General features: G+C 42.5%; 1 protein-coding gene across 3 annotated transcripts in view; it reads left to right on the top strand.

Annotated features, from left to right (window-relative positions):
• Positions 1-13,796, top strand: part of DSP (desmoplakin) — a 49,533-nt gene extending 35,737 nt beyond the window's left edge. The window contains exons 20-24 of one of the 3 annotated variants that reach the window (XM_054017278.1): positions 1,453-1,536; positions 2,784-2,891; positions 4,051-4,149; positions 5,719-6,216; positions 9,900-13,796. In XM_054017278.1, the coding sequence (XP_053873253.1) occupies positions 1,453-1,536; positions 2,784-2,891; positions 4,051-4,149; positions 5,719-6,216; positions 9,900-13,076 (3,966 nt within the window). In that variant the 3' untranslated portion in view covers positions 13,077-13,796. Of the gene's footprint in view, positions 1-1,452; positions 1,537-2,783; positions 2,892-4,050; positions 4,150-5,718; positions 8,014-9,899 lie in introns of all 3 variants that reach the window. The other 2 variants (XM_054017277.1, XM_054017276.1) reach the window with 2 other exon arrangements.
• Positions 13,797-14,060: the final 264 nt, after the last annotated feature.

Raw genomic sequence — 14,060 nt, 5'->3', positions numbered from 1 at the left:
TTGGTTGTCTTCCATCTGCGATCATTGCAAGGGCCATCCTACCACTATAACTCTTAGGTCCTAACATGGAAATCAGACTGACCTGTGTATTTTCTGGGCGTTATTCATAAGTATGACATTGTTAGGATTGTTACTTCTATGGTAACTGTCCTCCTATAAATAAGGTAGATAACTGACAGTCAAAAAGGATATTAGAACATATAGATTGGCCATGAAAACCATTCTGGAAGTACTGTTCTCCAGCTCTTAAAAAACGGTGACTGCCACAACCCGGGTCCTCGCTGGTGAGTTGAGTGTTTAGAAATACCAGGCATTTCTGTGCCAACTCATCCCTGCTCAAGTAGAGTCTAAGTTTGCTCTCACAAAATTTTCAGCCTATTTTCAGAGGGGGGAAGCCTGGAGCCCAGTGTGCCCCATAATGTTCAGGGTCAGGAATGGTTTTGTCCTTAAAGCATTCAACTAGGACTCAGAAAGGCTACTTTCAATTCCTGTCTCTGCCACTGATTTTTTTTATGTGACTTTGATCAAGTCACCTATAGCCAGACTGTGAAGCCCTTCCTCATACTGGTGAGCACTTACCATCACAAGTAGTCCCATTGAAATCCACAGTGCTACTCGTGAGTAGCTGCTCACCATTGTGTGTAGGGTTTCACAGTTTGGTCACCAATCTATCTGTGCCTCAGGACAGGTCTGTACTACGGCCTATGTTGATCTAACTTACATCGCTTAGGGGTGTGAAAAAGCCCCTCTCCCTCAAGTGACACAAGTTTCGCACTGTCCACATTGGTGCTACGTTGGCGGGAGACGCTCTCCCGCTGACATAGCTTCTGCTTCTCGCCGAAGTGGAGTAATTATGCTGATGGGAGAGGACTTTCCTGTCAGCATAGTGAGTCTTCACCAGATGCTTTACAGCAGTGCAGCTGCGCCGACGTAGCGCTGTAGTGTAGACTTGCCCTCAGCTCTGTATAAACGGAGGGCGCAAGGCAGTATTACTATCCCTACTATGTGCAACAGCACAGCCAAGAATTGAGCACAGACCCTCTTAGACTCACGCCCACCTACTGACACTTCCTTACACATCACCTTTGAATTTAGTCCAAGGGAGTCTAATTGATATAAGTTACGTGATCAGTACAGCTGGAAAATCCAGTAAAAAGAGGGTTTTTAATGGGTGTTAGCTAAAGTCAGGCACTTCCCAAATCCTGAGGTCCTTACTCAGTTGTTACTCAGTCATTAGGCAAGTTTCCATTGATCCAATGAGAGTTAGTCCGTGGAAGGCCTGAGTAACAGAGTAAGGATTTTAGGCTTAAGCCGTTGATGATTCCATCGTATTATATTGCAGTCACCTTTTCAAGAAAGCAACAGGCACCTGCTGTTCTCCTCAACCAGGGAGAATCTTGGCAAGTGGAAGTGCATTAATTTTTAAAATATATTTTATTGTTTCTTGGACAGAACTTGCATAGTGAAATAACGGGAAAACGAGACAAAGTGGAGGAGGTTCTCAAGCAAGCAGATCTGTGTGCAGCTGCAATTAAGGTACATTTACTCTAGCACTTAAACAAGGAATGGCTTTTCACTATGTGGACCCCCTCCTGCAGTTTTCACTTAGCTCTTACTCAGGCAAAACTCCCACACTCACCTCTTTCAGACCGGTCTGTATGTGAAGAAATTGCTAGTGTAAAGCACTTGGGGAAAGCAGAACTTACTGAAAGCAATTTGTACCCTCAGTTACTTGCATATTTAAGGCCATCACTTCCTTTCATCCCAGCATGGAGCTCCCACTGACCTCTGCTGGATTTCTGAAGGAGGATCAAAGGCACTATATATCCAGACCAAATTTTCCATGTCACACATTAAAAGGGTGGGAGTGGATGAGAAATCTGGGGCTTCTGGGTTGCTTTGGGAGGCAGGGCCAATGGCAGTGCAGATCAGGGAGGAGGAGTATACAATAGCCACAGAGGTCAAGAAAGATCCACCGGGGACAATAATGGTGATCTTTGGTGATCCTTCTGTATGGCTTGCTTTTGTCTCCATGTTTCTCCCAGCCCCATCTCGTGCTCTGTTGTGTCTGGCACGTGTTCACACCCCTTCTGTGATGTAAAAAAGGCACAGAGGAGGTTATTCTGTTAATGCTCTAGGGCAGGGGTTCTCAACCTTTTTCTTTCTGAAGTCCCCCCAACATGCTATAAAAACTCCACGGCCCAGCTGTGCTACAACAACTATTTTTCTGCATATAAAAGCCAGGGTCGGCATTCGGGGGTAGCAAGCAGGGCAATGCCTGGGGCCCCACACCACACAGGGCCCAGTGAAGCTAAGTTGCTCAGGCTTCAGCTTCAGCCCCAGGCGTGGTGGAGCTTGGAGCGGCAGGGCTTTAGCTTTCTGCCCTGGACCCCCGTGAGTCTAATGCTGGGCCTGCTTGGAGGACCCCCTGAAATCTGCTCACGGCTCCCCGGGGGCTTCGGACCCCTGGTTAAGAACTGCTGTTCTAGGGGAAAAGGTGACAGAACAATTGCACCCAGGAGTCCTTCCACCTAACTAACCATGCCAAACACACACACACACAGAGCCAAACACCTTTCCCCTCTGCGCAGCGCGCACACACGCTCATCTGAGTGTCCTCTGCAGGATTCAGGCTGATCAGATTCCCCCATACTACGTAAACAGAGGAGCGCATATAGCCTTTGACAGCAATAAATACTTGGGTACAGTTCTAAAAATCTGGACCAGGAGAGGTTTCTCTGCATTCATTAAAAATGCATTGTGTTCTGTTCTCATCCTTACAGGATTATGAATTACTGGCTGCTTCCTACAGTTCAGGATTGGAAACATTGCTCAACATACCTATCAAGAAGACTATAGTTCAGTCACCTGCGGGGTTGATTCTTCAAGAGGTACATTGCCTTTCCCCCCCCAGTTCCTTGTAAACTGTATTTATTCACATGAGATGTTTCGGCTGAAGCTATCCTGCTAGATATGCTGCTGAATCCTAATCGCTAGCACTACTGTTGTTTAGGGTCTATGAGCATTTCTGTTAAGCCAATCTGGACTCTTAAGGGCAAATCCTTTCCATTGTGCCATGCCTGACTTGCCAGACTTTGTGCAGGAGAGTTCCAGGGGGCTGAGTGGATGGATCCTTCTGCGGAGCAGCAATAGAGCTGCTCACACACACATGTGTATAGTTGATGGATCTACATTGTCATGGATCCAACATCCTAATTCTTCCTTCTGGAATCACCAGATCTCCTTTCACATCCTTGTATAGCGAGCCCCCTGTGCAGTGGAACCGCACCGGTTTCACTGCGTCCAAATCCCCCTTTGGATGCAGAAAATGAGAGAAAAGTTCTGTGCCATCATTACTGCTTCACTGTAAGAAATGTTACATTCCATCGTACATCAAAAGTTAGAATATCATGGCGGCTTCTATTTGTAATGTTTAACTTCAGCATGTCACACTGAATAGATAACATGGTCACAAAGCATTTTTGAATCCGTTGCATTTCAAAATAAAATTAGAAGTGTGAAACCTTCCTCTCTTATCCTAGGAGCAGAGCAGAAATCAGTGGCTAAAATATAGAAGTGTTGTTTCATTAAATCTCCCTAATCAGCTCTTAGGGCAGGACTGGGATATCATTTCCATTTTACAGGTGGGGCACAGATTGGTTAAGGGTAAAATTTTCAAAAGTGCCTAAGTCACTTTTGAAAATGGAACGTAGGTTCATTAGTCACTTAGGTGCTTTTGACACTTTTACCTGAACTTGCCCCAAATATATGGTGATGCGGGGAACTGAACCCAGGATTTCACACCATATCTGCAGTGGGGCAAATGGATATCGGAAAAAAGAGGCATAGTCTTCTCAGAAAGGGGCATTTTCACTTCCCAAAGTCTCGTAGGGTTATCGGGAGTTGTTTGAAGGCAGAGAATTAGCTGCACACTCTCTAAATCAATGTTTCTTGGAATATATTTAAACCATTTAAAAAATCCTGAGCCCCTATCTGGTCTCATACAGCTTTCTAATATAGACTGACCATGGTTCTGTTTTTATTTTCCAGGCTGCAGAAATTCAGTCTCGGTACATAGAGCTTCTTACAAGATCAGGGGATTATTACAAATTCTTAAGTGAAATATTAAAGAGCATGGAGGATTTGAAGGTAACCTACTTGTTTTATTTCTGGTACTTTCCATTGTCACCACAGTATCTGAGAGCAAGGTATCTCTGGTCAAAAGCTTTTTCCCTTAGTGAAATGCAAAACAAAGTATTGGAAAGGAAAAAACACCCTGAATTATATCAGTAACAAGCTAATGAATCCTCGCAGCACACTTCTGAAGTAGGCAAATAAATTCCATTCTCCCCGTTTTAAAGATGGTGGTAGTGACTTGCAGGGCCAATTTTGAGGTGATGTAGAAGCTGGTGTTTATTAGACTTACACGTGAGGTGGGAATAGCAAAAGTACCCAGCACTCACCTAGTAGGTCAACCCTGACTACTTCTGCAAACCACATACCCATTCTGTGGGCCTGAGTCTGATCTTATGTCCTTTTGCAGTGTTGTGATTCCACTGATTTTTAGTGGCATTACTGTTGATGTGATGCATCATGATGAGACCAGAATCAGGCCCAATTCAGAGGTCATGTGTGAGGAATGTAAGGTGTATGTAGGAAAGTGATTGATTGCAAATATAGTGAGCCCATTAAAGTGAGCTTATTTAAGGGAACATGTGTGCCTTTTGTGAACACCATCTCTGAAGGAGCTCCCTGGAGCACAGGGGGAATGTGCCCACTTCTATGTTTCTTTAACGGCATATAATCCACTCACTCTGCTATACTAGTCCTGTTCTACAGGCCAGTGCAGACAGCTGGGATCCTACATCCACCCTACCTCTTTTGGGGCACTGTGCACCTGCAGGAGAGGGGGCGGTATGAATCTGGCAAAGATTTTGTCATGGATATTTTTAGTAAAAGTCATGGACGGGTCATGGGCAATAAAGAAAAATTCATGGAAGCCTGTGATCTGTTAGTGATTCTTTTACTAAAAATATCAGTGACAAAATCAGTTGTGGGGTCTCCACACCACCTCCATTGGCTAAACAGGTGCAGGGGCCTTCTCGGAGCTCTGGGTGCTCCCATCCCCTGTGGGGGCTTGGAGCTCCAGGGTCCCCCCACTGATGCCGGCGGCAGGAAGCTCTGGGGTAGCCCCGCCGCCCATGGCAGCTCTGGGGTATCCATGCCAGGTGGCAGGGGGACCCTGCAGCTCCTGGTTGCCTGGGCTGAATTCATGGAGGTCGCTGGAAGTGACAGATTCTGTGACCTCTGTGACCTCCATGAAAGAATTGTAGCCTTAGGTATGAACAATATCAATTGCTAGTAAATTCTGGGTAGAGGGGAATTTAAATGTGTTTTGAAACTAAGATATTTCATTCATTCCCAACAGCATGTGGCACTGGGAGCTTTGATCTTGCCAAAACAAAAAGCCAAATTGTGCCACCTATACTCTCATCAGGTAGAATCTTACTCTGGAAATCATCCTATTGATTTTGCAGAGTAAGGTACTAGGTACTACTCGGTGTGAATATGGGTATCTGAGTCTGTCCTGATGTGATTAAATAAAAGTTTTGTGCATTGTTGGGCATGTTCCTTGCAGTTGTTGGTTTTTAAGATGTAATTCATAGGATGGGTTCAAAATAGTTATCATAGCCCATTTTTTCAATTTTTATCCCACAGATGAAAAGCACTAAAATTGAAATGCTAGAAGAAGAGCTCAGGCTTGCCAGAGATGCAAATTCCGATAATAGCAACAAGTATAAATTTCTGGAACAGAATCTGCAGAAGTTCCAGGTGGACTGTTCCCAGCTCAAAGCAAAGCTCATGAGTCTGGAGGAGTTGAAGAGACAAGCTGAGATGGATGGCAGTTCTGCTAAGCAAAACCTGGACAAATGCTATGGTCAGATAAAGGATCTCAATGACAGGATAACAAGACTGACTTATGAGATTGAAGATGAGAAAAGGAAAAGGAAGCAGATGGAGGATAGATACGAGCAGCAGAAAAATGACTATGACCAACTGCAGAAAGCAAGACAAAATGAGAAAGATAGCCTGAGCTGGCAAAAGTTAGAGTCTGAGAAGTTTATCAAGGAGAAAGAGTACGAGATAGAAAAGTTAAGGGTTCTTCTCCAGGATGAGGGCGTACGGAAGAGGGAATATGAAAATGAGCTGGCTAAGGTAAGGAATCAGTTTAACGAGGAGATGAGTAATTTAAAGAACAAGTATGAGACTGAAATTAATATTAAGACGACCACAATCCATCAGATAGCTTCCCAAAAAGAAGATGATACAAAAAGTCTCAGAAACCAGTTGGATAGACTGGCGAGGGAGAACAGAGACCTTAAAGATGAGATTGTGAGACTCAATGATGCCATTTTGCAAACAACAGAGCAACGAAGGAGGGCAGAAGAAAACGCTCTTCAGCAAAAGGCCTGTGGTTCTGAAGTGTCACAGCAGAAGCAACAGCTGGAGCTGGAGTTGAAGCAGATAATTCAGCAGCGTAATGAAGACAACTCAAGGTATAAGCAGGCACTTGAGGAGGCTGCATTAACTATCCAGGAAAAGACAAAGGAGCTAGAAAGATTAAAGATTCAGCTTCAGGAAGAGGCTAAAAGCCATTGGCAACTTGAAAATGAACTGGCTAAGGTAAGGAACAATTTTGATGAGGAAATTATTAGTTTAAAGAACAAGTACGAGACCGAAATTAATATCACCAAGACTACGATTCACCAGATTACTGTGCAAAAAGAAGAGGACACGAGTAGTTACCGAACACAGCTTGACAATGCCTCGCGAGAAAATAGGAATTTGTGTGAGGAAATTAGGAGACTGAAGAACACAATAAGTCAGACAACAGAGAACCTTAGAAAAATAGAGGAAAATGCTCAACAGCAGAAAGCAACTAGCTCAGAGATCTCCCAGAAGAAACATCAACTGGAGGTTGAGCTAAAACAGGTCATTCAGATGCACTCGGAAGAAAGCATGCGATACAAGCAGTCACTTGATGATGCGGCAAAGACAATTCAGGAGAGAAACAAAGAGATTGAAAGACTGAGAAAGTCGTTTGAAGTGGAAACAAGTAAAAGGAAAGACTTAGAGGAGGAAAATAAACAATTACAAAGAGTTCAGTTTGATCTGCAGAAAACTAATGTCAGTGCGACAGAGACGATCAACAAACTGAGGATCCAGGAACAGGAACTGACACGACTGAAAATTGAATATGAAAGAATTTCACAAGAGAAGAAAGGGAAGGATCAAGAAAGTGCAAAGTTGCAAAGCACTATAAAAGACTTGCAGCTCCAGAAACATAAACTGGAAGAGGAACTTTGTAGGTTGAATAAAAACACAATGGAGGAGTCTTCCAAGAGGAAGAAAGTAGAAGAGGAATTAGAAAGTATGAGGAGATCTTTCAGAGAGCAGTCAGTTAAAATCACCAATCTCACTCAGCAGATAGAGGAAGTGTCCATTGTAAAGAAAAGGAGTGAAGATGACCTTAAGCACCAGAGAGAGTTACTAGATGGTCAAGTAAGAGAAAAGCAGAGATTCATGGAGGAGATAAGAAAATACACATCCGAGATTGAAACTTTAAGCCACCAGTTGGTTCAAGAGCAGGAACACTTAAAACAGGCTCACCTCCGAAATGAGCACTTGCAGAAAGCTATTGAAGACAAAAGCAGGAGCCTGAATGAGTGCAAAATAGAAATCGAAAGACTTCAGTCCCTTACTGAGAACCTTACCAAGGAACACTTGATGTTAGAGGAAGAGTTGCGCAATTTAAGATTGGAATATGATGATCTAAGAAGGGGCAAAAGTGAAGCTGATGGTGAAAAAAATGCTACTATTGCTGAACTAAAGAATCAACTCAAAACAAGCAGCAAGCAAACCCTGGAACTTCAGGGGCTGATTAATGATTTACACAGAGAAAGGGAAAATTTGAGACAGGAAATTGAAAAATTCCAAAAGCAGGCGCTAGAGGTATTCACAAATATTTGATCACGACTTTACTGTTTCTCCGATGTTATAATTGACTCCAATGGCTTTTTGAATCCATTTAATTTACTCTTTGCTGTTTAATTATAATTGAGATTCATTTTCCTTTTAAATTTGATTTTTAAAATAGTCAGATCCAGGTCCCTTTTCTAGCTCCTCTGCACCCCTGAAGCAGTGTCAATGGGCCATAAAGCTATGCCAGCCATCCAGCTGAGGCTTCCCCCAGTGTGAAGGAAACCCTAGCTCTGTGCTAATCCCCACTTTACAGCCACAGGGGAAGAGGGAGTATCTGGATTGCCACTGATTCAGCTGTGCCCGTAGGCTGTATACACTTGGGGACTGTTTCATCCAGCACAAGGGAAAACAGTCCAGAGACTATTGTAAATTGCACCAGGCGCTGAACCAGCTGCTAGCCCCAGAACTGAGGAGCCGCAAAAGTGGTTTAAGAGGCTTTGCCCCCTCTCCTCAAGTGGGTTGAGCATATCTTTGGCTGCAGCTAAGGATTGAGAGTAAAATGTTCAAAAGTGCTTATGTGACTTAGAAGCTTAAGTGTCATTGCCTTTCAATGGGACTTGGTACTAAGCCACTTGGGCTCCTCTGAAACTTTTACTACGAGCCCATATTCCCAAATATCCATGATATGTGATTACAGAGACAATTTTAAAATATGGAATTTTATCCTTCATTCTTTCGCTTAGTCACTTGCCAAAGAGCAGTTTCCATTTATTACATGTACAAGTGAGCATTTATGAAACCCTATCTACTGAGCAGGTTTGAATCTACATATATTATATATACAGTAATAGAACAAATCCACATCTGTATTGCTTTGTTTTCCAGAAAGTAATTCTTCTTTAAAATCTGTGTGTGTGTTTTTATATATATGGTTAAATATATGTGTAAATAAATATATTACGTATACACCACTGTATTACATGATATATTTATGCATGTATATGTAACTATGAAATACATAGTTATGATCTACTATCTGTCAAAAACATCATTCATAACTCTGCCACTTTGCAGTTTAGTTTCACGTCTTCTGTGCTTATTTCAAAATATTTTTCTATTACATCCATGATTTTCCCTATACTTACTCTCTGTAATCTTTTATTATTTCATCCTCGGTACTTGTCTTCCAATTCTGTTCTCAGCATCGTTCTTTCCCTTTGTTTTTCTCTTTTTAAATTCCTAATATTGTTTCTCTCTTTTCGGTCAGTCTGTCTATCTATGTCTCTACTCAGAAACACACACACACACATATATATATGTTACATACATAGTTTATTTAAGTTAATACAGTTGATGCATATAGAGTATGCATTCTATATATCTCTGTGCATATGTTAAGTGACATTAAATTCATTAAAATTTAAAGAAATTCAAGTAAAAATATTTGGAACTGAAAATAAGAAATCTTGACAAGAAGAGGAGGCCTAAGTGAATGGAGCTATGTCCATTTTCACCAGCTGAGGATCAGGCCCTTTATGTGTCTGTGTACACTGTACATATATAGTATGAGTAATAGTAAAAATATAGTCAGAAGGTAACTGATCACCATAAAACCAAGGCTTCCCTAACCCACAGACAGAATTAAAAACAAGACAGTTAGGATGGGCTGCCGTACAGTCTATAAGCGAAAAGTGGGTCTGAGGCACTATGCGCTAGGTGCTAACAGAAATGTTTTCAGAGAAGGTGTCAGTGTATATTAAAATAATCAGAATCTTGGATACAGCATAGGGATATTCAGAAGGTTTTCCAGTGCCAATACGTGATACATTAAATTATGGGAAAAAGATAAAGAACATCATAAGTGGGAATTATAATTAACATTTCTCTCTCTCAATTTTTCGCTTTTTAAATTTTAGGCATCCAACAGGATTCAAGAATCCCAAAGTCAGTATACTCACATTATGCAAGAAAGAGAGACCCTGCTGATAAAAATAAGTACCTTGGAACAAGACAGGGCAAGGCTGCAGAGATTAGAAGAAGAGCTGAACCGTGCAAAGATTACACTGGAATCAGAGTCTCGTTTGAAACAACGGCTGGAAAGTGAGAAACAACAAATCCTGAATGACTTAAATCAGTGGAAGAGCCAGTATTCCCGAAATGAAGAGACCATTAGAAAGTTTGAATCTGAGAGAGAAAAGAGTGAGAGGGAGAAGAATGCCCTGAGGATGGAGATTGAAAGGTTACAAATGGAGATTAAGAGGATTGAAGACCGATACAAGTGCAGATTGGAAGAGATCAGCTGCAAAAGCCAATCGGAGATGGATGCCGAGCGCCTCAGAATGCAAAGGGAGATTGAGAAACTTAAGTATCGCCCATGTGGATCCCACAGATGTACTCAGACGGAAGAGGACTTTGCCATTGATCCTTCCAAATTGCTGTTTAATGGGCTGCGTAAGAAAATTACAGCAATTCAGCTCTATGAATGTCAGTTGATAGACAAAAGCACCCTGGATAAGCTCCTGAGGGGACAAAGGTCAGTGGAAGAAGTTGCTGCTGACATCGAACCTTATCTTAGAGGGGCAGGGGCTATTGCAGGAGCATCTCTTACTCCGAAGGAGAAGTACACTTTGTTGGAGGCCAAACGGAAGCAGCTTCTTACCCCAGAAAACACAGTCCTGCTTTTAGAAGCCCAGGCAGCTACAGGAGGCGTGATTGACCCGCACAGAAATGAGTTGTTGACTGTGGACAGTGCGATTGCCAGAGACCTGATTGACTTTGATGACCGAGAACAAATCTATACAGCAGAGAAGGCTATTATGGGATTTAAAGATCCATTCTCAGGAAAAACAGTGCCAGTGTCTGATGCCATCAAGAAAAATCTGATTGACAGGGAAACTGGGATTCGCCTGCTTGAAGCCCAGATGGCTGCAGGAGGCATTGTTGACCCTGTCAACAGTGTTTTCTTGCCAAAAGATGTTGCTTTGTCTCGTGGGTTGATTGACAAAGACCTGTACAGAGTCCTGAATAACCCTCAAGGTGCTTCAAAGAATTTTATTGACCCTGCAACCAAGAAGGCGGTCAGTTACATCCAGCTGAGGGGAAAATGCAGGATTGAACCTCACACTGGCCTACTTCTCCTTCCCGTGCACAAGAGAAGTATGTCATTTCAAGGGATTAGACAGCCTGTCCCCATAAGTGAACTGGTCAGCTCTGGAATTATTCAGGAATCAACAGCATGTGGTCTCGAAGCAGGCACAATTAGTGTGGAAGAAGTCAGTGACAGTATTAAGGATTTCCTCCAGGGCTCTAGTTGCATAGCAGGGATCTACAATGAGGCCACTAAAGAGAAGCTTGGCATTTATCAGGCCATGAAAATAGGCCTGGTTAGACCGGGTACAGCCCTTGAACTTCTAGAAGCCCAAGCAGCCACTGGTTTCATGGTAGATCCTGTCAGCAATGTGAGGCTACCAGTTGAGGAAGCTTACAAAAGAGGCCTTATTGGAATTGAATTTAAAGACAAACTTCTCTCTGCTGAAAGAGCAGTCACAGGGTACAAAGACCCGGAAACAGGAAATATCATCTCCTTGTTCCAGGCAATGAATAAGGAGCTCATTGAGAAAGGCCACGGCATTCGTTTGCTAGAGGCTCAGATTGCCACTGGGGGAATCATTGACCCCAAAGAAAGCCACCGTTTGCCGGTTCACATGGCATACACACGTGGTTACTTCAATGAAGAGCTCAGTTTAATTCTCTCAGACCCAAGTGATGATACGAAGGGTTTTTTTGATCCTAACACCGAAGAAAATCTGACCTACCTGCAGCTGAAAGAAAGGTGCATAAAGGATGAAGCAACAGGGCTCTGTCTTCTCCCCCTGAGAGACAAGAAAAAGGTGGTGCAAACTTCACAGAAGAACACCCTTAGGAAACGCAGGGTTGTCATCGTAGATCCAGAAACAAACCGGGAAATGTCAGTGCAGGAGGCGTACAATAAAGGCCTCATAGATTATGACACTTACATGGAACTTTCTGAACAGGAGTGTGAGTGGGAAGAAATAACTATTACAGGGTCAGATGGAAGCACAAGAGTGGTCCTTGTGGACAGGAAAACAGGCAATCAGTATGACATTCAGAATGCTATTGATAAGGGTCTTGTTGAAAGGAAATTTTTTGACCAGTACCGTTCTGGAAGCTTGAGCCTTACACAATTTGCAGACATGATTTCCTGCAAGAATGGCGGTGATGAAGTATTTAAGCATGAGTCAGTAACTAAATCTCCCACAGTGCTGAGTGTCAGGAGTTCTTCAGTGAGAAAGAGTGGTTCTTTTTCAGCACCTCTGGAGGAATGCAGCCCCATTGCAGCCATATTTGATACTGAAAACTTGGAGAGAATCTCCATTTCAGAAGCTATACAACGGGGCATTGTCGACAGCATTACAGGACAGCGGTTGCTCGAAGCCCAGGCCTGCACAGGAGGCATAATGTGTCCTACCACGGGCCAAAGGCTTTCACTTCAGGATGCAGTTGCTCAAGGCATCATTGATCACGATATGGCCACACGGCTCAAGCCAGCTCAGAAGGCCTTCTTAGGGTTTGAAGGCTTAAAGGGTGGCACTAGAATGTCAGCAGCAGAGGCAGTGAAGGAAAAGTGGCTGCCTTATGAGGCTGGTCAGCGCTTTCTTGAATTCCAGTACCTCACTGGAGGCCTCGTCGATCCAGAAGTGCGTGGAAGAATTAGTATGGAGGAAGCCATTAGGAAAGGATTGATTGATGGGCGGAATGCTCAGAGATTGCAAGACACTAACAGCTATACCAAAATTCTGACCTGCCCCAAGACCAAGCTGAAAATATCCTACAAAGATGCAATGAGTCGATCGATGGTGGAGGACGTCACTGGGCTGAGACTGTTGGAAGCTGCTTCTGTTTCGTCCAAAGGCATCTCTAGTCCCTATAATGTCTCCTCTGCCCCTGGCTCCCGCTCAGGCTCCCGCTCAGGCTCCCGAAGTGGATCCAGGAGAGGAAGTTTAGATGCATCAGCAAATGCTTCATATTCTTATTCCTATTCAGCCTTCAGCAGCAGCTCTATCGGGCGTTAGTAGTCAGTTAACAAGTGTTTCTGAATTTTAATTTCATTTAGATGAATCTGTATTACTTTCACTTAAACAAAACAAACTGGTTTGTGGTCATACTATTATTTGCTTGGGTGCAGTGACCTTGCTGGAAAATAAACTCATGCCCAAAATAAATCATAAAGTCCTTTCTGGGTGTGATTAACTTCTCTACTCTTCTTAAAAAGCTGTAAAATGTTTTGGGTGTAGACTTTTGAAGAGAAGATTGCAGGACAGCAAAATGCAACAGTTGAGAGTTTCATAATTTTTTAATGTTTGGATTTTTGATTAATCTCTTCCTGTATATTTTGCATGGGCTATTGTTTGCTTCTCCCATTTCCATACCCTCACAATTGTAAGCTGATAACACAATATTTTCAAATCTTGAACAGTTTACTTTTTTCCCAGCCTAGCCATTTTATTTTATTTTATTTTACTTTTTTTTAAAGAAAAGTAGTTATATTGTGGATGGAAAACGCATTTCCTTATCAATCTGGATACTGTAACATGAGAAGCTGTATCCTCTTCCACAGATAATGTACTTGGTTGACTGTTCAATTATAACTTCATTATGGGGAGATATTATTAGCATGTACTTTTCTTTCACCATGCTCTATATTTTCTACTCATTTTGCTTGTTCATTTTCCATGTAACACCAAAAAAAGGCTGACTGCTGCATTCTCGCAATAAACTTTTCAACTTTTAAAGTATTTGTGATTTTATTTTAAAATTTAGACATGAACACATCCTTGGAAGGAAGGAAAATAGAAATAACCTTTCTTTGCCAAAAGTGAACAAATCTTTGCAATGCCATAATTACTGTACAAACTCATGACGTTAACTCTGAGTCTCAGAAACTTGTTTCTAATGTCCATCCCATTGTCTTAATGAGCATAGAAAACTAATCCTGCATTTTCCAAAACAAAATAGAGACAATGTGAACTATGGCCCCATAAGCAGAAGGCCACTTT

This window comes from Malaclemys terrapin, chromosome 2 (genome assembly GCF_027887155.1).
Source record: "Malaclemys terrapin pileata isolate rMalTer1 chromosome 2, rMalTer1.hap1, whole genome shotgun sequence".
NCBI lineage: Eukaryota > Metazoa > Chordata > Testudines > Emydidae > Malaclemys > Malaclemys terrapin.
This window is presented reverse-complemented; position numbering and strand designations above follow the sequence as displayed.